Source organism: Crocuta crocuta, unplaced genomic scaffold, assembly GCF_008692635.1.
Source record: "Crocuta crocuta isolate KB4526 unplaced genomic scaffold, BGI_CrCroc_1.0 scaffold139, whole genome shotgun sequence".
Classification (NCBI taxonomy): domain Eukaryota; kingdom Metazoa; phylum Chordata; class Mammalia; order Carnivora; family Hyaenidae; genus Crocuta; species Crocuta crocuta.
Window position 1 is genome coordinate 1,632,437 of NW_027533258.1, and position 22,022 is coordinate 1,654,458.

The window sequence follows — 22,022 nt, forward strand, 5'->3', positions numbered from 1 at the left end:
CCCGCAACCCCCCTCCCCCAGCGTCTCCTCCTGACATTGCCTGTATGTTTCAGAGTGGCGTCCCCTGCCGGCGCCGGCACCCTCCACACCCTGAGCCGCTACAGCCGCTACACAAGCATCCTGGACCTGGACAGCAAAACCCTGCGCTGCCCCCTCTACAGAGGCGCCCTCGTGCCCCGGCTAGCCGACCACCGCACTCACATCAGGCGGGGCAGCACCTACTACCTGCACGTCCAGAGTGTGCTCACCCAGCTCTGCTCCAAGGCCTTCCTCTACACCTTTTGCCACCACCTGCACCTGCCTGCCCACGACAGGGAGACCGAGGAACTGCTGGCCAGCCGCCGGGCGGGCTTCCTGAAGCAGAACCTGGGTCTGGTGAATGAAGACACGAAGGTGGTCCAGTACCTGGCGGAGCTGCTGAAGCTGCACTACATGCAGGAGGCTCCCGGGCCCGGCCACCCCACGCTCAGGTTCGACTACGTCCCCAGCTTTTTGTACAAAATCTGAGGTCAGTCCCGGCCACTGTGACCAAGACCTGTGACTCAGGGTACGGGGAGGGGAGGGGTTGGTATGCGCAGGCGGTCCTCTGAGCTGTCTAGACTGCTGGTGGCCTCAGTGGCACGGAAACCAAGGCGGCAGCGTGGGTTCCCAGGTGGCTTCAGGCGGTTTGGGAGTTGGGACCCAGGCAGGGGCGGGCGCCTGGTTCTGTGAAGGCATCAGTAAGGACGGTAATAGGTCTCTCAGCCCCCTGGTGAGGACTGGTGGCCAGGCCAGAAGAGAGCCGGCGCCCTCTTGACGGGGTGGGACGTGGGGCGGAAAGGTGAAGGCCAGACGGGAGGAGCAGGCTGTGCGTTCAGATTCCAGACGCTTGGGCAGCAAAGTCCAGGGAAGCGCCCCGGTAACTGAAATGGTTTGGTGGGAAACTGGACAACGGAACATCCATTGCCCCATTCAGATCCCGGCCAGGCTCTTTCACTCGGCCCCCTAGAGCCCATCATCCCGGAGGAAGCCCCCGAATGAGTGAGACGGGGAGGCAGCGGTGCTGCGGCCGGGTGGTGGCAGATACGTGACCTTCTGCGCCCCAGGGCTGCAGGGAGAGCGAGCAGCACCCTGTCCGGTCCTCGCTTCCCCGTTGGGCACAGAGCTGCCTGCAGGGGGCCCCTGCACCTGACGCCCCCGGGTCAGCAGCAGTGACCGGCGTCAGTCGCTGCCTGTGAGTGAGAACCACGCTCACAGCCCGAGAGCCCGGGGCCACGTGCCATCACCACCGTGCGCATGACCGAGAGGCGGCAGGCCTTGGGCCCAGCCCGCCAGCCTTTCCGGCAGGGGCCCGTCCGTACCGCCCTCTTGGGGAGGTCTGCAGACGTGCTGGGATTCGGCCGAGGTCGCACCCCAGTCCTCCACCCGCAGCAAACTTTGCAACCACTTCACTACCTCTCGCAGGGTCTTGCGGGCTCGGTGATGGCGGGGTTCCGCCGCGCTGCTTGGTCGGGGTGGGCAGCCGGCTGGGGAGGACCCACGGCCGGGTCTCCTCCGGGAGGGAGGAGAGCCGCCTCGTGTGGCCGTCCTCCTGGATCTGTCCCACATGGGCCTGGGATGCCCACACCTCACCGAGGCTCACGCCTGCCCCACGCAGGCCCCCCAAATACACGCACCTCACCACTGTTCACTCCGGCCCACGCGGGCCCCCCAGGTGTGCTTACCTCACCATGCTCACCCCCAGCCCCGTGGGGGCCTCCAAGTACATGCTCCTCACCATGCTCACTCCCGGCCCCGTGGGAGTCCTCCCTTCAGGGAAGGTGACAATCCCCGACTCGCCCACGTGACAGCCCCCCCCCCAACCTGAGGCTCCTTACTCAGTTGCTGTTGGTTTGTTGATAGAGGGTTTCTTGCAACCTTGAAGTCTTTATACTTTTTCTTTTTGTATGGCTGCTTTTGTCTCCAACTAGGGAGACCTCTTAGTATTACTGCTTTCTAATTCGTTCCAAGAAAATTGTGATAAAATAGACCCGAGCCAGCCACAAGCGGCTGCTCCTGAGCGAGCACGCGTGTGTGCCCCTGCTGGTGCTGCGTTCCGTGTCGTTAGGGTCTTGCTGTTGAGACTGGCCCCCCGTCAGCTTTGTGGCACGCCATCGAGGTAGGGGAGGCAGGAACCCAAGCGGGGTTTGCGTCACATCCCTCCCGTGGTCCCTTCCTCGCCCAGGTCCTCTGCACGGAGATGCGGCCCGTTGGCTCCTGGCCGCCGGCTTCTGGTCAGGGTCCGTGTTCCTGATGGCGTGTGGGTTTGCTTCTGAGACTGGGACTGAGAACCTTCTATGGCAGACGTCTGTCTACACCTCACGGGGGTTCTTTGTACCCGTGCCCGTTACATATGTTCCCACGCAGAAGAGTCGCCAGAACGTCTTGGCAGCTTTTAACTGTGAAGCGTGTTTGCGTGCGGGGGAGGCTGCGGGGGACACCTGTCTCTCTCCGCGGGCTCCCCTCTTCGTTGCTGCCTCCAGTGTCCCCTCTTGTTCAAGATGCTGCTTTGTTGTCTAACTGGGTGGCTAACTGCTGTCTACTCAGGCCTCCAGGGACATGACCTTACGACACTTTATCTCCAAGGGAAACAAGGGTCTGTGGAGTCCGTTTGGCAAAGTTGAAAGCGATTATTAGCACCACCATTGCTGTTCATCCTGTTCCACAGCACCACGGACTCTATGGTTAGCGTGGCCGTCACCTGGGAAACTGATCTGAGCGAGGCAGAAGGTCAGTCATTTTGGTCTTCTAGAAGCTAAGGCCATGCAATACCATAGTCTGAAGTAGAAGTCCCTTCAGAGGGTGTTTGCTTGGAAGCTCTGCCTCAAGGATGGTTCCAGAGGCCCCGGGATTCTAAGTCAAGAGGCCTGTGGGGGGTGAATGGAACGGGTGTGCCCTGTCCTGGGGCCAGGCCCAGAAAGAGCAGATGACCAGTGTCTCCCTTGACTCATTCCTCCCTGAAAGAAAGTTAGCTTCACAGACAAGTAAAGTGGTTAAACTCCAGTTTTAAATTTTGGTTAAAATCTAGCTTCTCAGTGTGGCAGTTTCACAGGATTGCTTCACGTCAAGTATGTTTCTTTCCAAAGGGATTTTAAAGTGGCGGTGGGACTGAGCCAGTTTGGGCAGGCACTTGAGACTGTGGGCCTGCCCTTCGCAGACCCCCTCCACTTGGGAGAAGTGGAGCCCACTAGAAGTCCCGCATCTATAAACCTTAAGGCTGGGGAACTCTGTGCAACGGGACTCTCTCTTTAAAAATATTCATTTCAGGTTTGCCTCAAATAAAGCATTTTAAAAACACTTTGCAGAAAATAGGGACATCAGTGCCCTTGACTTTGCCAGTCCTGACTCACTTTGAAGGCCCAGGCACCAAAACTGTCTGAGATTTAGTTCAACTTTACTTCCAATCCATTACCGCTGCCCTGCCCCCAGCCACCCTTTTTCAAGCAGTCCGTGTTGAGAACAGCCTGATCAGGCTAGCAGTTACACCATAGTGATTTCCAGAAGCTCCATGGTACAGAGGAGCCAAAAGCCTTTGTAGCACTTGTGGCCCTTGGGACGCTCCAGCCTGAACTGTCACCTCCCACCTCACCGTTTCCCTAGGCACCCTGCTCCTTTTGGTGGATTACTGGGATTTTAGAAATTGTGACTCTTCTGTGACTGACTTGGAATGGCTGAAGTCATACAGATTGCACCGGAATTTGGAAACGACCCATGATAGCCCACCTGTCATTTCCCATCTAGCTTTCCAATTCTCTGTTGCTATAGTCAAGGTATTGTAGGATTCAACCCCAAATGACACATCCCAGTTCAAATCCTACGAAGTCCACCAGTTTCTACCCCAAGTGCTAGGGCTGCTACAGTTGCCATGTTTCTGGAGGCTGGGAGCAGCACGCACGGTGACCACCTACTTCCACCAGTGCGGGACGCGTGTCCCCAGCGCCCCGGGCCTGGTGTTGCCAGGCAGGTCACCTTCTCCACCGCGGTACCACTTGGCTGGCGGGGAGCCCGTCGGGAAGTGTGGACAGCCTTCAGAGGAGCCGATCTCCCAAGCCAGCAATCCGGTTTTACATCCCGTCTCCCTAGAAAGCTCAGAAGAAAGTGCCTTGGTTTGTGCTTTGGAAGCAAACCAGCTAGCTTTCTGGCTTTTCCCCAAATACTAGGACAGTGACAGAACTGGAACTTTTCAAAGATACGGTATTAACAGACTGCAAAAAGGAAAAACCATCAAATTGCTACTTCTGGACGGAAATAAAACCACTCTCGGCTGATAAGGTCCGAGCACACCAAGTTTTCCTGAGCCCCCAAAGGAGAACGCTGTGAGCACTGACCTGATCTGGCCACATCTGTTAAGGTTTGGTATGACCGTGCGGGGAGGTGACGGGGGTGGGGGGAACGAGCACTTTGAAGTGAATTAATTGAGCCGCCGGTGCAGAGCCCGGGGTCCCGGGAGGCCTTGTCTAGCTCCAAAGTGGAGGCGACCCGGTGGGGCGGGGGGGGGGGGGTGTCTTGGAGATGTCCTGGCTGGGGGAGGAGCCAGGCCCCCGAAAGGAAGACTGTCTTGATGGCGTTAACGGCTCCCCAAGTTGAGGCAGAGCCCTGGAGACTGGTGTGTCACCCACACCCCGTGCAGTCTGCAGCAGCTGTCCCCACCCGCGCTGGAGCCTAGACCCCAGGGGCACCTCCCAGGCAGGACCGTGGATGAGGCACCCCACGCTGCCCAGCGCTGGCTGGCTTCACGGGTTGGGTTAAAACAAACGCCACCTTTTAAGGCTGCCGTGAAAGGCATAGTCTGTGATGAATTCGTATTTGTTATTTTTGGAAAACTATTTTATTACTGCATGTCCCTCTGTCCACGCGTGTGTACGTGACTCCTGGCACCACGTGAGCTGCGCTCGTCCCCACGCGAGTGCTTGGAACACGCACGTGATGGCAGCCCTCGGGTCCGGCTGCACCAGAGTTTAACCAGAGGAAATGCCAAACAAATAGTATGAGAAGTGTACTTTTTAAGAAATTAATTTATTTGAGTTCAGATATTTTTGAGATATAAAAGTTGGTTGTATTTTTTAAAGCTATTATAATTCTTGTAGACATTCTGTGGGTACATATTTGTGCTTATTAAAAAATGGTCATCTATGTTTTGCACTTCAGCTCTGTGAAAAATAAAGTTTCTCTGAGAAGGTGACATCTGGTCTCCTGATTACAGGAGGGAGTTGGCTATCTGGCACAGGGCAGGAAAGCCATCTCCCTCCCCAGCTGGTGCTCCCACCTGCCGGGCCCCGGTACCCTCCAGGGGTGGGGGGTGAAGGACACCGTGTCCACGACACCGAGCTGCCACAGACTTTCTCCCAGCACATCGGTCGCACAGACCTAACCAGAAGCTTCAAAATTCACCTTTTCGGTTGTAATGGTCACAAATCGGTTCTGCAGCAGCCCGCCGCGGAACGGGAGATTACAGAGGGGCAGCTTTCAGAAGCTCTGAACTTGGGGCTTTCTGTATTGCAGTCTGGAGGGAGCCCAGTAACTCAGAGAAGGGCAAATACAACCACTGGGGTCTTTCTAGTTACCTGCCCTGGACCCAGTCTAAATATTTCATTTTTCCAGAAGACCTGAAAGCACCAAACTTAAACTCCTTAATAACCTGTCCCAGAATTACTAGCAACGGGTCCTAAACAAATTTTGGTTTGTGGAGACAGACAACAGGAGGAAAGTCCAAAAGGAACCCCCCTCGGAGGGCACGAAGAAATGGACCCAGTGCGGTCCTGTGTGGGGCGGCTCTCCCGCCTCCCCACGAGGGCACCGGCTCCTCAAGCAAGTGGTTCCGGAGCAGTCCCGATGCTCAGGGGCTGCGGCCGGGGCCCGCGGGCCGGCGGCTCCTCTAGACGTCAGGCCGGCCAGGCAGAGGGAAGAGAGACGCGAAGCTCTCCACTTCCTCCCTGAGGGCCCTGAGGGCCCTTTGGTGCTTCTCGTCCCCGGCCAGTTTCTCCTTGAACTCCTTCAGGGTGGCTTTGGCACCAACGTCGTTCTGAATCTGCAGAGTCAGTTCTATCCCTGTGTCGGCAAGAGACACAACAAGCCCTCTGTGGGCTCCCAGTGCGGTGGCTCGGGGGGCCCAGGGGACCCACCGAGGCCTGGCGGCTGGGGGTGTGTGACAGCCTTAGGTGTCCATGTTGACCTGGGAAAGGATTCTCCCATGGCCCCCTTCCTCGGGCAGGACAAGTTACACACGTCTCAGTGTTTAGTGTTTGCTGTCACTTGTCCCCAGCACTCAGCCTGGACACCGAACGTGCTTCAGCGGCTGGGTCTCGGCTGCTCAGCCACAATCAGAAATTCCACACGTGGTCTCAGGTGGCCAACTTCCAACCCTTTCTCCTTACCTCTGTGAATAAACTGGGCGACTTTTTGGAACTCTTTTTCCAAAAGTCCTCGGGATGTCAGAGCCGGAGTCCCCAGACGCAGTCCGCTAGGCCGCAGTGCGCTTTTGTCACCTTCAACAAAAACCAGCTCTGTCCTTTGGCTGCACCCAACTCCCTGCTGACCACTGCGCATTTAAGAAGACAGCTGGCCAACAAGCCGGCTGGTGGATGCCAGCTGCACCCCGGACGCGGAGCAGCGCTCATTTAAACGCCAGAGGCCGGAACAAATGCACAGGAGACGGCCGCCCATTTCGGCCACTGTGATGAAACAGTAAGGAGGTTGCCCTCTGTGGCATGACCTCCCGAAAGCGAGGCTGGCATCTGTGTGAGTTAGGGATGCACCGCCCACATTCTTTCCACACCCCCTGAGAAACCCAGCCTGTTCCAGGGGCCCCTGCTTCCTCTTCCACATACGTGTAGCACCTCCGAGCAGTCCACCTCGGTCCCTCCCTCTCTGGCCCTGGCAGGGGTAGAACTGTGTCAGAAGGGGCAGGCCGGGAGAGAGCCAGGATTCTGCCCCTATGCCACTGGCTACAACTCTGGCCAGAAGTCTAAGACAGGAGGGGTGCAGAAGAGTAGACCGGCGAGGATTCTGACCTGGACAGGTGTTCTTGTTGCAGGCTATAGAACAGGCTTCTAGTACCTTCTCGGCCCTGCCACCATCCGTGCCTTTGGAACGGAGATCCACGAGGATCAAATGGTTGTCAGAACCACCTGGAAACCAAATTGGACACAGAGGAATGCAGAAAGCCGACTCCCTGCTGAGTGAAGGCATCTCTCTCTTCTGAAGGGGGGTAGAGATCAAGGAGGCTAAAGCAGAGGCGGTGAGGAAGGTGAGCACCCCCAGCATGTGTCCTGGGGGTCCTGCTGTTCCAAGCTGTGGCCCCGCCAGCCACCGGCTGTGTGGCCACTGGGACCGAACCTTTCTCAGGCGAGCCTCAGGTATGCCTTTCACAAAGCTCTTCTGAGGACCTGTGATGTCACATGCCAGTGACAGAGGGCGCACAGCCACGGCTGCAGCGCCCAGGCCCGGGTGCGAGGTTTAAGTGCCACCCCGAGGAGCGGGGGCGTCCCCTCCCCGGGGTCGACCAGGGGTTCTGTCGGTACCTGTCACCACTTTGTAGCCCAGCTCCATCAGGGTCTCAGCCAGAGCCCTGCAGTTGGCCACCACCTGGCGCTGGTACACCCGGAATTCCGGAGTCATGGCCTGTTTCAGGGCCACGGCGACCCCTGGCNTAGCGCCCGGGTGCGAGGTTTAAGTGCCACCCCGAGGAGCGGGGGCGTCCCCTCCCCGGGGTCGACCAGGGGTTCTGTCGGTACCTGTCACCACTTTGTAGCCCAGCTCCATCAGGGTCTCAGCCAGAGCCCTGCAGTTGGCCACCACCTGGCGCTGGTACACCCGGAATTCCGGAGTCATGGCCTGTTTCAGGGCCACGGCGACCCCTGGCGAGAACAGAGACGGGTCAGGAAGACAGGAGGGGACCGAGACCGACCAGGAGTCAAAGAACACCGCTGGTTTCCGCTCAGGCTTCTTTGTTTTTCAGTATCACCGAAGAGAGTGGAATAGAGCCCCCCCGCCCCCCATGATGTACATTTTTCTAATCCTACAGTTACCTGGGTGAACCCGCAGGCCTCTCCTCTTTGAGGAGGTGCTTGTGAAATAGCCTTTCTCCAGGCCTGGGAGTCCTGTGCTACTGAGATTACGACAGGAAAGCAGCTCTTAGGCAACGTGGGCCTTACAGTCCTTTGTGAACATGAGAATGGCTACCCAGAAAGCTTTTGCTCTGAGGCCAGATCACGCGGATCTGAAAGATCAGGGGCCCGGTGAGAGGGGCAGGCCTGTTTGCCTGAATGTTCAGATTCCTCCAGTACCTTGTTCAATCCCAAGGGCTGCTCACGGGGGCACAGAAAGTGAAGAAGGCAAAAGAGGTGTGCCTGAGCACTGATGCAGAAGCCTCTAATCGGCGGTGGAAATGACTAGAAAAGGCCCGGAGGGCCTGCAGGGTGAGTCACCCCATCTCCCACGCGCTGAGGACCATGACGCAGAGTGTGCAGGTGTAAAGGGAGAATGGGAAGATACCAGTGGAGACCCACCCGCTCCCTACTCTAGGGCCTAAAATTCACCACTCCTTGCTTCCCCCAAGCCCCTCCTTCAAAACACCAGTCTGGATGGAGATTGTACACCTCTGTCCGGGGCTCCTCTGCCAAACTGCTTTGTTCCAAAGAAGACACTGGAATAACTCTGAGATCATCACACATTTCCTAAGCTCTTTGTACAGGAAAGGAATGGGTCAATGACAGCCTGCTGGGTGACCGTGGAATCAGACCTAGGCGTTTCCCGTGTAGCCTCAAGGTCAGCGGCCCAAGGGTCAGGAAGTCAGGGGACAAGCAACTTGTCCTCACCAGGTTGGGGCGCTAATCGCCCACTCGTTTTGCTGTGCCTTCTTCTCGTTGTTAAAGCCCCTCACTGTTGTTTCTTAAAGCAGCCGTACCCACTTTACAGAAACAGGCCCAAGACGGTTTTGCCTACGGGCGGCCACACGTGTGGAGTGGTCATCGCTCCCTGTGTCCCTGCCTGATACCCGTCTCCACTTTCCCTTTTCTCCCGACAGCGTCTCCTGGACAGAGGCAGCCCAGTGTCTCCCCAGTGTGCAAGTCCTGGTACCCGCTGTCGGTGGGCAGGTGAGATGGGAGTTAGGGGCCCCGGAGGAGCAAAGTTAAGAGAACTAGCTTGTGTGGGGCTGCCCTGGGTGAGGGTGCACCCCCAGGTGCCACCCAAGGGCTCTGGGTTGGGTTTGGTGACATTTTACCAGCAATGGCGTGGTTGTGGGGACCTCCCTGCAGGCCTGGGAACACTGCAGAATTGATGAGCGACTCCAGGTTGTACAGCGTCTCTTTGCCGGTCTTGGGATCCACGCTGCGCACTCCTGGATGAAGAACAACAAGAGAATGGGAACGTGAGACGGGCTGTCCCCTCTGCTTTCTCCCTACCTGGACTCCAACCCAGAGTGTGCTAAGCGCAAGCCTGGCCTCGAGTCCCGGGTGGTGCAGAGCAGAGGGGCCCCTTGCTTCCGGAGCGGGGCAGACCACCCTTTGTAGATGAAATCAAAGAAGAGAGATTTCCCTCCACTGAAATGATAACAAAAATATGCATTGGGCGTATTTCCTCAAAGAGGCGTCCAGGACAGCAGTCTTCCGAGACGACAGTGTTGAAGGAGAGAACACTCGTTTGTATAACGATATAGATTAATTATATAATAATTATATGGCTCTAATGGGGAAGAGGATTCCTTTCTGAAACAAGGTTAATTATCAGTTGTAATAACTGCTAAAGTCTCTGCATCTACAGAGCTGCTTTCTTTCCCCAAGAGAACATTAAATCCTTTATTGATTACACATGATGATGGACGATACACAGCTTTAATCCCATCTATAATTTTATCTGATACCATAATTCAATTGAGATATTACTGCATAGGATGTGCCAACAATCATATGAATAACCAAAAAAGCTCCAGGACTTTGCTCGGGTGACCCTTTTAATAGGGAACTCGTCAGTTCAACCACACCAGTGTTTGTGGAGGCCACGGATTCTGTGCCCAGGCAGCTTGCAAATAAAATTTTGAATGGAACCTGCCATCACCCTGAAGGAATTCTTTTTTTTTTTTTTTAATGTTTTATTTATTTCTAGGAGAGAACGAGAGAGAGAGACAGCTTGAGCAGGGGAGGGTCAGAGAGAGAGGGAGTCACAGACTCTGAAACAGGCTCCAGGCTCTGAGCTGGCAGTCAGCACAGAGCCCGACGCGGGGCTCGAACCCACGAACCGTGAGATCATGACCTAAGCGAAAGTCGGGCGCTTAACCGACTAAGCCACCCAGGCGCCGCAACCCTGAAGGAATTCTAACTTCACACTCTTGGGGTAGTTTACCAAGATGGCTTCGGAGTAGACTAACTTTACACAGCACAGTTAAAAAAAGACACACTTATTCAGCGTCATGATCAGATTATTACATTTAGCAATCAACAGCATGGGTGCAAAAAAAAAATCTACATTAAAACCCTTTGTTGGAATGCTTTACACTTTCCACAGAACAGAAACTACATAACCTGTTATACAATTAGTCACAAATACAGTCCTCGAGTTTTTTGTCCGTACACGAGTATTGTCTAAAACACGTCTTCTTGTAGCAGCTAGGCCCTGGCACCACTGTGCTTGATGGCTCTGGCTCTCCTCTCCTGCTAAGCTTTGTTCCCTGGCAGTAATTAACACTTTCTGCCACTGCCATAGTTATTGCTGCTGCCATAGCTACCTTGGTTTCGTGGTTTGGCAAAGTGTTGGCCTCCACCACCATAGGGGCCAGAGCTTCTGCCTCCAGAATTTCCTCCTTTCATGGGTCCAAAATTTGAAGACAGATTGTTGTAATTGCCAAAATCATTATAGCTTCTGCCACGTCCAAAGTTGCCTCCACTACCACCGCCAAAGCTGCCTCCGCCTCCTCCGTTGTTAAAGCTGTCATAGCTGCCGCTCCCGCCATAGCCACTGCTCTGGTTTCCATAACCCTGTCCACCACTTTCATAGCCTCTGCTTCCTCCAGAGTAACCAGGGCCGCCTCCTCCATAACCACCATCGTTACCAAATCCATTATAGCCATCCCCACTGCCACCATATCCACCACCACCTCGACTGCCACCAAAGCCACCACGTCCACTGAAGTTTCCTCCACGACCAAAGTTGTCATTCCCACCAAAACCACCTCCACGACCACCACCGAAGTTTCCAGAACAACTTCGACCTCTTTGGCTGGAGGAAGCACTAGCCATCTCTTGTTTAGACAGAGCCTTCCTTACTTCACAGTTGTGGCCGTTCACAGTACGGTATTTTTGAATAACAATCTTGTCTACAGAGTCANAGTGCCACCAAAGCTACCACCCCCACTGAAGTTTCCAGAACCACTTCAACCTCTTTGGCTGGAGAAAGCACAAGCCATCTCTTGTTTAGACAGAGCCTTCCTTACTTCGCAGTTGTGGCCGTTCACAGTACGGTATTTTTGGATGACAATCTCGTCTACAGAGTCATGGTCGTCAAATGTTGCAAAAGCAAAGCCTCTCTTTGCCACTGCCTCGGCCAGTCATGATGTCAGTCACTTCAATTTTCCCATACTGTTCCAAATAATCTCTTAGAGGGGCGCCTGGGTGGCTCAGTCGGTTGAGTGTCTGACTTCAGCTCAGGTCATGATCTTGCCGTCCGTGAGTTCGAGCCCCGTGTCGCGCTCTGTGCTGGCAGCTCCGAACCTGGAGCCTGCTTTGGATTCTGTTGTCTCCCTCTCTCTCTGCCCCTCCCCCGCTTGCTCTCTGTCTTTCAAAATAAAATAAAGACATAAAAAATATTTTTAAAAAAATCTCTTAGATGATGTTCTTCAGTGTCTTCTTTAATGCCACCGACCAAAATCTTTTTCAGTTAGGTGGGCACCAGGCCTTTGAGAATCTTCTCTCGAGATAGCCCTCTTTGGTTCTACAACTCTTCCATCCACCTTGTGCGGCCTTGCATACATGGCTGCGTCCACCTCCTCCACAGTGGCACAGGTGACAAACCCAAAGCCTCTGAAGCACTTGGTGTTTGGACCTCTCATCCCCACACAGTCCGTAAGCGCTCCCCATTGCTCAAAACGGCTCCTCAGACTCATCGGTTGTTTCAAAGCTCAAACCTCCGGCGAAAAGCTTCCGCAGCTGTTCAGGCTCTTTGGGAGACTCTGACTTAGACATGCCGGCGGCGGGAGGGGAGACTAACGATGCTTACTCGGCGGCATCCGCGGGCAGAAAGCACTGCAGAGCTGCTTGTGAGTCAGGAGCTGTGCTAAGCACTTTACTTTCAAATTAATTCATTTGCTCCTCTCAATAGTAGTCTGAAGGGACAGGTGCTGTTATTACCACCCTGCTCGGAGGTGAGGAAATGAGGCACAGAGAGGCTGCACAAGTGGCCCAGGATCTTATAGTGCATCCATGGCAGACTGGGGCGTCACTCAACATGCAACAAATCACATCAGTGCTCAGTGGGAGGAAACGAACATGTCCCGGGCAGGTGGGAATGGCTGTCTGCCTCGAACCGCCGATACAACCGAAGGAGGTCCTGAGACAACAGTGTACCGAGAACGCTGGTGGGCATACAGGTGTGTCTACTCCTGACCAGGCGGCGAGAGACCAGTCGCCCAGGGGCTGGTTTCTCCGCGGGTGCATGTGGCTCTGGTCTCATCATGGGCCAACTGATCTGATCCCGAATCTGGCTCTCCCAGGCGTGGGGATCCCAAAATAAAAGGAGCGCCTAGATGTGGGTTGCAGGCATTCAACGGAAACCCCTCACTAAAGGGATTAATGTGGTAACTATGGTTTAGACGGCAGCGTCTCACGGTTTGGTTACCGGGATGCCTCCTCTGGGATAGGTGTGCTGGACCACAGTGAGGTCACCAGAATAATGCTGCACCACGAGGCCTTCTGGTGGCCCCAGGCCAGCCAAGCGCATCTTCCTTTTGTTCCAACACCTGCCCCTTGAGGCGAAGACCAGTTGACCCCCAGCACAACACCCTTCGTCCTTTCCCAGGACCCAGACACCCAAGGAATGAAGCAAGAGCTGTGCTCAGGGCTGCTTTCCAGATCTCTTCTATAGACTTCTCATTGCCCCCTCCTAAGTAGCTCTTTTTTTTTTTTTTTAAAGTTTATTTATTTTGAGGGAGACAGGTGGGGAGGGGCAGGAAGAGAAGAGGGAGAGAGAGAATCCCAAGCAGGGCCCGCACTGTTAGCGCAGAGCCCAACGTAGGGCTTGATCTCACGAACTGTGAGATCATGACCGGAACTGAAACCCAGAGTCAGACTGAGCCACCCAGGCACCCCCTAAGTAGCCCTTTAAGGGACACTTCAAGTGACTCCGGCTTCTGCTAGCTTCCCAAACAGAGCGTGAACCCCAGAGGAGAAAGGCCAACGCCAGCGCCCTGCGCCCTGGAGCATACCTTTCCTGTAGAAGATCATGCCGGCGCGGCAGCCTCTTAGCGTCTTGTGGGTGGTGGTGGACACCACGTGGCAGTGCTCAAAGGGGGAAGGCACCACACCGGCAGCCACCAGCCCGCTGATGTGAGCCATGTCGGCCATGAGATAGGCCCCGTTGTCATCTGCGATCTTCCTCAGTCGAGCATAATCCAGGTTCCGGGAGTAGCAGCTGGTTCCTGAGACAGCAAAGGTGACAAAGTCGAGTCAGAGATCCCCACGGCCGGCTGAGGGTCTCCTGAAGCGCAGATCTGCACAGCGGCCTTTCGAGAGGCATTTTCGAAGCTCTGAGAGATTTCTCCCTCCAAAACCCCTGAGCACAGAAGTGAAAAATACCCTCAAGAAACGTCTTTATATGCCGAAGGCAATCACTTGGACCAGCCTCTTCACGGTGGTTGGGGTTATGTACCCTAACTAGTCAGGGATTCACATTTCTAAAGTTTTTATTTATTTACTAAAGTAATCTCTACACCCAACACGGGGCTCGAACTCAGGACCCGGAGATCATGAGCCACACACTCGGACAACTGAGCTAGCCAGACGCCCCAGGAATTGACATTTCTAGATGCTTCTCTGAGAGCAGCCTCAGATCTGATCCCACCTAGTACCAATGGTGGCGAAACAGATATTTATCCTGAACGAAGAGAATATACTTAGACCCGAGAAGCCCAGCTGTTCGAGGCAGAAGACAGTGAACATCTCCACGTCTTCACTGTGTGAGAGGCATGGGGGCTGCTGGCAAATACGGCTCCTCCGCCCCTGGCTCATCACCTGCAATGATCAGCTTCGGGTGGAAGAGGCGGGCATTTTCCTCCAGCTGGTCATAGTTGATGTAGCCAGTGTCTGGGTTCACCTGTGGAACGTCACGGAGACAGCAGGCTTGGGCTGCGTCCTCTACCACAGCGTGCCTGCCCTCCCACCCGGACTCGTACCAGCTGTCGAGGACATGAGGACTTAAGTCCTCCACCTGCCCAAAGCTGTTGGCTCCACGCCACCAGGGACACAGGAAGGATGTCCCAGGGCGTGACTTGAGGGCAAGGTGGGGTATCAGTGTACTTGGCCTGTGCACGTGGTGTAGACACCCAGGTATCGCTCATGGAGGCAGGACGCCCTGCGGGGTCCCGAGAGGAAAAGTGAGCCCCTGTCCCGGGGTTCTCCCCGGAAAGAGAAGGAACCAAAACGCCACTGTGGAACGAAACCCCAACATCCACACCACGGTGCAGGTGCGAAGGCAGTGTTACCTTCGGGAATGAGACAAGATGCTGCTAACACCTCTTCTAGTCCCGAGCACAGACAGGCAAGAAAAGAAACAGACAAAGATTAGAAGACGTACAAGGCTGACATCAGTCACAGACACTACGACGGCACACCCGCGAAATCCAAGCCTCGAGGGCCAAGCTATTAGAATTAGTCATTGAACGTAGCAAGGTCGCTGGATGTGGGGTCAAAAACCAAAACCAGTTATATTCATCCATATAAGCAGCAAAAGACAGGAAATGAAATTTTAATAGGACTAATATGAGGGGCGCCCGGGTGGCTCAGTCGGTTAAGCCTTCAACTCTTGATTTCAGCTCAGGTCACGATCTCACGGTTCCTAGGACTGAGCCCTGCACAGGGCTGGTGCTGACAGCGCAGAGCCTGCGTGGGATTCTCTGTCTCTCCCCACCCCCACCCCCATTCACCCTCTCAAACAGTTAAGAAATAATACTACATTAGTTTCAAAAACCATAAAATATCTAAACAGCAGGTATACAACACCTCCACACAGAACGTTACTGAAAGAAATTTAAAACCACAAAGTGATTAAGGCTGCACGTGCTTGTAGAAGGAGCGACAGTGTGACAGAACAGAAGAGAACCCAGAAGCAGGAGCCCTGTGACGGGGCCAGTCCCACCCATGACAACAGTGACACTGCAGGAAAGGGTGCTCTTCCGGTAAGTGGCACCGGGTCCGCTGGAAAAGAGTGTTATCTGACACTCACCTTACAGCCCCCCCAACAGAAATCGCTTCCAGATAGACCATGGACCCATCTGCATGTGACACATAAAACCTATTTTTTCCCTTTTTTGGCAATGCATTCCTTTCTCTCTTTTTAAAAATATTTATTAATTTTTGAGAGCGAGCAAGTGGGGGAAGGGGCAGAGAGAGGGGGACAGAGGATCCAAAGTGGACTCTGTGCTGACAGCTGGGAGCCCGACGTGGGGCTCGAACTCACAGACCACGAGATCATGACCTGAGCTGAAGTCAGATGCTTAACCATCTGAGCCACCCAGGCACCTGCAGGATCTCACAGTTCTTGGTTCGAGCCCTGCATCGGGCTCTGTGCTGACAATGAGGAGCCTGCTTGGGATTCTCTCTTTGTCTCCCTTTCTCTCTGCCCCTCCCACAGGTGCTCTCTCTCTTTCAAAATAAACACACTTAAAAAAACAAAAAACAAGAACCTTAATTATTTGACAATAAATCAGCTCCAGGGAGAATTCACAGGCATTTGTAAGAAACTTCAGAGGGGCCAGAGAGGTGCAAAGGGACAGGAAGGGAGCGGTCCCTTCTGTTGCTTAGGACCTTGGGGGAGGGGAACGGTCACAGAGCAGAGAGGAGGTGACAGAAGGTTCAAGGTGCTGCTTCCCCGTGGACAGATGAAACACCTGGTCCCATGTGAGGTCGCTGCCAGAGGGTGAGAGAGCCCGGGGGGAGGGCAGGGCCCGGAAACGCTGGGCAGGGAGGCAGCCTGGTGGGCAGAGCAGGGGCATGGCAGCTGCTGCCGGAGCCCATTCAGGTCTGCGTCCTCCCTGCTCAGGGCTGGTGCCCACAGCTGGCCAGGCTCCCAGGCCTCTCCTCTCTACACCCCTGCAGGCCCACCATCAGGTGAGCTTCAACCCTCCACCCACAGAGCTGGCTACAGCCTGCAGTATGTGTCCAAGATGCACAGACGGGGGTGCTGAGCCTGCTGACGCCCGGAAGAGCCTCTTGGGTAATGGAGGACCTTGACCTAGAGAGTAAGGCTGCCTCAGGCCTCCTGTGAGATCAGAACAGCAGCCCGGGACTCCTCTCTGCCACTGCTCTTTCCATAGCTAGAGGAACTATAGAAACTGGCTTTTGAGTTCTTTTTAAAAAAAAATTTTTTTTTTAATGTTTTATTTTATTTCTAGGAGAGAGAGAGAGACAGCGTGAGCAGGGGAGGGTCAGAGAGAGAGGGAGTCACAGACTGAAACAGGCTCCAGGCTCTGAGCTGGCAGTCAGCACAGAGCCTGACGCAGGGCTCGAACCCACGAACCGCGAGATCATGACCCAAGCGAAAGTCGGATGCTTAACCGACTAAGCCACCCAGGCACCCCAGGCTTTTGAGTTCTATGTGCAAGGGCGGAGCGCTGTGTGGCTCCTGTCACGTTTCAAAATCCATCTTCGAGGTGCCGTCCACAGTTGGCCAATGAGGACACACCCAGGGCGTGAAATACCTTGGCTTTCCGCGAAAACAAGTGGACTGTCGCTTGCCCCCCAAAAGCACCTGTGCATTCCTAGGACTGAGCCAAAGGCTAACACACGGCCAACAGCCAAGGGCAAGCAACAGAGACCGTGAAATGCCAAGACGAAACACTGGCTTGACTTTCATGCGTCTGACCCTCAGCTAAGCATAACGACGCACCACGGCCTTCACTCGCCATGGGACGTGTGGACCCCCCTGGAGCGGCCCACTGGACAGCAAACGCCACAAGGAAATGGCTCTGGGACAGGAGGAGGAGTCACCACATGCACAGACCACCCCATAAGCAAGCGTGCCGGTTACTACTCTTCTCCCCATCACTGACCGTGAGCCCAGGAGCATGCTGTGCACTGTTCGACCACCAAACTACCTATAAGGGCAGGGGCCCCCCCTCGAACACGCGCCAGTCCCATGTGGGGCTCATGGCTCGTCCAGGCTGTGGCTGGCTGACAGGTCTATGAGGGGCGGCAGGGTGCAGAGGCCCACTGTTCAAGGACAGCCACCGACCTGGGCTGGGGCACAGGGGTGCCACCCTGGGGGTTCCGAGCAGGGCTGTCCCCGGGGCTCTGGCTGCAGCTGGGCCCCCTCCTCAGCTGCCTCCCCGACCGTCTCCCTGTGCTTCAGCTGCCCCCTGTGTGCCCTGAATGCCTGAGGAATGNTGTGTGTGTGTGTGTGTGTGTGTCACAGATGGCAAAAGGTGGGGACTTCCTTTGGCGCCTGAGGAACAGGATTACCTATTCCTACAGGTGCAGCCCAACACTGGAGGCTTGCTGAGCCAAAAGACAGCAGAGCTAACAGAGAGAGACTCGCTCTTACCTTATAGGGCATAGATTCAAAGAAGATGGACGTAGCAGAGATTTTCTTCTTGTCTGTCATGAACCCGTGGGTCAGGTGGCCCCCATCAGGCAGGTCCAGGCCCATGATGCGCCCGTGGGGCTCCACCAGTGCGGTGTACACAGCAAAGTTTGCTGGGGAGCCTGGAACATGAGACCAGAGAAGGTTTGATGACTTCTGCCCATGAGGCCCCAAGCAGGACACCAGAGCTTGGCCACCAGGCAGGCCACCAAACAGGAGTGGACAGAATAGGCCTGGCCACCACTGGGCACCCCCCACAGTCCCATGGAGGAACCCCTGCAGCAAACCCCCTGAGAATAAGGGACAGGTGTTCAGGAGGGGTGAATCAGGTGGGAGCCAAGGTCAATGGAGAGAGACACACAGACCCAGGAGGGGCTTAGCCTATTTTTCACTTTTATTCATGTTAAGACTCCTCTCGGTGAAAGCTGGCCCTGGAGACTGGTGGGCAGGGGGCTGTCCAGGCAATTACCTGAGTAGGGCTGGACATTGACCCCCCAGCACTGGGGGTCCAGATCATAGACCTGCAGCGCTCGCTTCTGACAGAGGATCTCCAGCTCATCAATGAACTCAGTCCCGCCATAATACCTGCGGGAGAAAGCAGAGTTAGGCTCCCTCTGGCCCCCAACCTCTGTGCTCAGTACAGAGGCCGAAGAAGTTTCTGGCTGGGACAGAAGAATAAAAGCAGAGAAAGAGCAAGAACACGTACCCTGAACCCCATACTACTTATCTCCTTTCCGCGCCAAGCTGGCTGTGTGACTGAGCAAACATCACCTCATCTAGAAGGAAATTCTTTTTTTTAGTGGAGGAGGGGCAGAGAGAGGGAGATAGAGGATCCAAGTGGACTCCATGCTGACAGCAAAGAGCCCAACTCGGGGCTCGAACTTACGAGCTGGGAGACTATGACCTGAGCCAAAGTCGGACACTCAACCGACTGAGCCACCCAGGCGCCCCTAGAAGGAAGTTCTGACATAGGCTACGTGGATGAACCTTGAGAACATTATCCTCATGCTAACTGAAATAAGCCAGTTACAACCATATGCTTTCCCTTCTAGAAGGTTACAAGAGGAGTCAGAGTCCTAGAGAAATGTGGAATGGAGGTTCCTAGGGGCTGGGGGGAGGGAGAGGTGGAAATATTTTTTTGCTTTTGCAGTTCTAATAAAATTATACTTGTTTCATAATTACATGTGAAAATTTACCATATATTTGTTTTTTTATCTGTATGTTAATCATCATAACTCAGTAGACTTTTTTTTAAAGATTTTTGGTGGGGTTTTTTTAGTTTGTTTTTTTTTAATGTTTAATTTTGAGAGAGAGAGATACAGACAGAGTGCAACTGGGGGAGGGGCAGAGAGAGAGGGAGACACAGAATCTGAAACAGGCGCCAGTCTCTGAGCTGTCAGCACACAGCCCAACGCAGGGCTCAAACCCACAAACCATGAGATCATGACTTGAGCCGAAGTCAGACACTTAAAGAATTAAGGCACCCATGCAACCCCTCAGTAGACATTTTTAACACCCATGCCCAATAGTCACAGAACCCTTAAAAACTTTAAATTAAATATATATACTATTTTTACCACAAAGAACATATAACAGAATTTAAATCTGAACCATTTCTAAGCATACAGTTTATTGGTGTTAAGTACTTCACACTGCTAAGTATATTCGCATTTTGTATAACAGATCTCTAGAACTTTCTCATCTTGCAAAACTGAAACTCTATACCCATCGAGCAGTAACTCCCCCCCACCCCCTCCCCCACAGCTGCTGGTAACCATCATTCCCCTTTCTCTAGGATCTTGACAACTCTATGTACCTCACAGTAGCAGCATATAATATCTATATTTCTTTTTATTTTTTAGAGAGAGAGAGAGGGAGAGCATGCAAGCGAGGGGAGGGGCAGTAAGGAGAGAAAGAGAATCTCAAGCAGGCTTTATGCTCAGTGCACAGCCCAATGTGGGCCCTGAGATCATGACCTGAGCTGAAATCAAGAGTTGGATGCTCGGGGTGCCTGGATGGCTCAATCAGTTAAGTGCTTCAGCTCAGGCCATGATCTCATGGTCCATGGGTTCGAGCCCCGCGTCGGGCTCTGTGCTGACAGCTCAGAGCCTGGAGCCTGTTTCAGGTTCTGTGTCTCCCTCTCTCTCTGATCCTCCCCTGCCCACTCTGTCTCTCTCTCCTCTCAGAAATAAAAAAATTTAAAAAGAACATTAAAAATTTTTTTTTAAAAAGTTGGATGCTCAACCGACTGAGCCAGCCAGGCGCCCCATGTATCTGTATTTTTAAGACTTTCACTTAGCACCACATCCTCATGGTTCATCTTTGTTGTAGCACGTGAGAGGATTTCCTTCTTTAAGGCCAAAGGACATTTTATCCTATGGATAGACCACATTTTGCTTATCCATTCATCCATCCGCTCACACTTGGGTTGCTCCCTACTCTTGCCTATTGTGGATAATCCTGAGATGAACAAGTCTTAAAACAGAAAGGGGCTTCTCTGAATAATTCAATCTGGAAGCTCCCCTCCAGCCTCACATGCTTTGTCACCAAAGAGGGGTGTGGTCTCCCCAAGCTTGAAGGACAGCAGGCCACGCTTGGGGAGGGATTATGGACCTTCAGGAACGGGAGTTGGCAATTAACCGTTTTCCAGGGGAGCGGACATACGGACGGTGATTCACGGTCATGTTGAGGCTACAATGCCCTGCCTCCCTGGCCAGATGCACACCCAGATCTGAGTGTGCAGACCCGGTTGTGCTCTGTACCACGGCACTTGGAGCCCCCTTCACCCACCCAAGTCCGATTCCTGGCCTGCAAAGGGGGTGAGAGTACGGACTTTGCAGTCAGGCTGCGGGACACACGGACACGAACGTGGCCGTGCTCAGCCCAATGCCTAGAACACCACTGCATTTCACCCTCAGTTACAAGGCAACTATTATCTTAATAACCACTGAGAAAAGAAAAAAAGTATTTTCAATTAAATGATGGCTTGCCGTCAGTCAGTTTCATCCCAGTTTCAGAGATGTGAAAATGTGAAAAAATAAATGCTCAGGGTTGATGAAACCCAGCAAGTACTCCGGTTAACATCAGGGCTGTTCCCAGATGCTGTCCCTGGCTCCGCATGGAAATGCAGCTCTCGGGGCAAGGGATTCAGAAGCCTGATCCAGGCCTGGGATCTAAGCCATGTTCATTTTTATCCTTTTTTTTTTTTTTTTTTTGAGAGGGAGAGAGAGCACGTGCACGGACGTAAGCAGGGGAGGGGCAGAGAGAGAGGAGACACAGAATCCGAAGCAGGCTCCAGGCTCATAGCTCCCAGCTGTCAGCGCAGAGCCTGACGCGGGGCTCGAACCCATAAACCTGGGATCGTGACTTGAGCCGAAGTCGAACACTTAACCGACTGAGCTACCCAGGTGCTGCCTAAGCCGTGTTCTTCAAATAAACCTCACCTACAAGCAAGTGGATCCTCTTCATTTGTGTCTATTTTCATCTAGAGCAAAACGCACAGAGGAGAAAATGCTACCGGGTAATGGCTGCCCTCCAACCACAGCTGTAAATACAGTGAAACCATGAACACCTCAAAGGGCTAGATGTCACTTGCCTCACCTCTCCACAGACACAAGAACCCATGTGTGCACTGGGTGGGGACAAAAAGCCCAGGATCCATCGAAGTCTTTCCTGCAAGATCAACTTAGAAATGTTGGAACCCCCGTGACAGCTCGGAATCTGGGGTCCATATATGCTTTTGTTTCCAATGCCAACAACCAATTTTTGGACATCAAGTGGGTGTCACAGTACGATTCAATTCTCACAAGAACTACCCAGAGTTAGCACACACCCCACAGGTTAAGGGCTCACAAGTCTGTCCCCACTTCGGACACCAGCCACAAGTCCTGGGTCCCCAAGCTCCCCACACTACTGTCCAGCTTGGCTACAACCTTGGGGGTCCCCACAACCTCCTCTCAGGCCCAGTCACTCACTAGAGCAGCTCACAAAACTCAGGAAAGTGCTTTACGTGTTATTACTGGTCTATTATAAAAGCTTCAACTCAAGAACAGCCAAAGGGGAGAGACACACAGGGCAAGATCCAGGATGGGGGGGTGCCACCCTCCCAATACCTCAACTGGTACAAGCCCCCCACCTTCACCCCCCCCCCCCAGCACCCTGGAGGTTGGGCGAGACAGCTGATAGTTCCGACCCTGTAATCTCCCATTTGGTCTTTCTGA

The 22,022-nt window shown here is 53.9% G+C and overlaps 2 protein-coding genes and 1 pseudogene across 2 annotated transcripts in view; 1 reads left to right on the plus strand and 2 right to left on the minus strand.

Moving 5' to 3' along the window:
- The window catches only part of SMCR8 (SMCR8-C9orf72 complex subunit), a 13,985-nt gene extending 8,785 nt beyond the window's left edge, over positions 1-5,200 (plus strand). The window contains exon 2 of the mRNA XM_077746903.1: positions 54-5,200. Within this exon, the coding sequence (XP_077603029.1) occupies positions 54-507 (454 nt within the window). The 3' untranslated portion in view covers positions 508-5,200. The remainder of the gene's footprint in view (positions 1-53) is intronic.
- Positions 5,016-22,022, minus strand: part of SHMT1 (serine hydroxymethyltransferase 1) — a 27,203-nt gene continuing 10,196 nt past the window's right edge. Inside the window, exons 4-12 of the mRNA XM_077746904.1 lie at positions 18,272-18,387; positions 17,764-17,924; positions 14,238-14,319; positions 13,433-13,645; positions 9,242-9,358; positions 7,752-7,874; positions 7,029-7,145; positions 6,393-6,503; positions 5,016-6,066 (exon numbers count right to left, since the gene is read on the minus strand). Coding sequence (XP_077603030.1) covers positions 5,894-6,066; positions 6,393-6,503; positions 7,029-7,145; positions 7,752-7,874; positions 9,242-9,358; positions 13,433-13,645; positions 14,238-14,319; positions 17,764-17,924; positions 18,272-18,387 — 1,213 coding nt within the window. The 3' untranslated portion in view covers positions 5,016-5,893. The remainder of the gene's footprint in view (positions 6,067-6,392; positions 6,504-7,028; positions 7,146-7,751; positions 7,875-9,241; positions 9,359-13,432; positions 13,646-14,237; positions 14,320-17,763; positions 17,925-18,271; positions 18,388-22,022) is intronic.
- On the minus strand, positions 10,533-12,194 carry LOC144217232 (heterogeneous nuclear ribonucleoprotein A1-like; annotated as a pseudogene).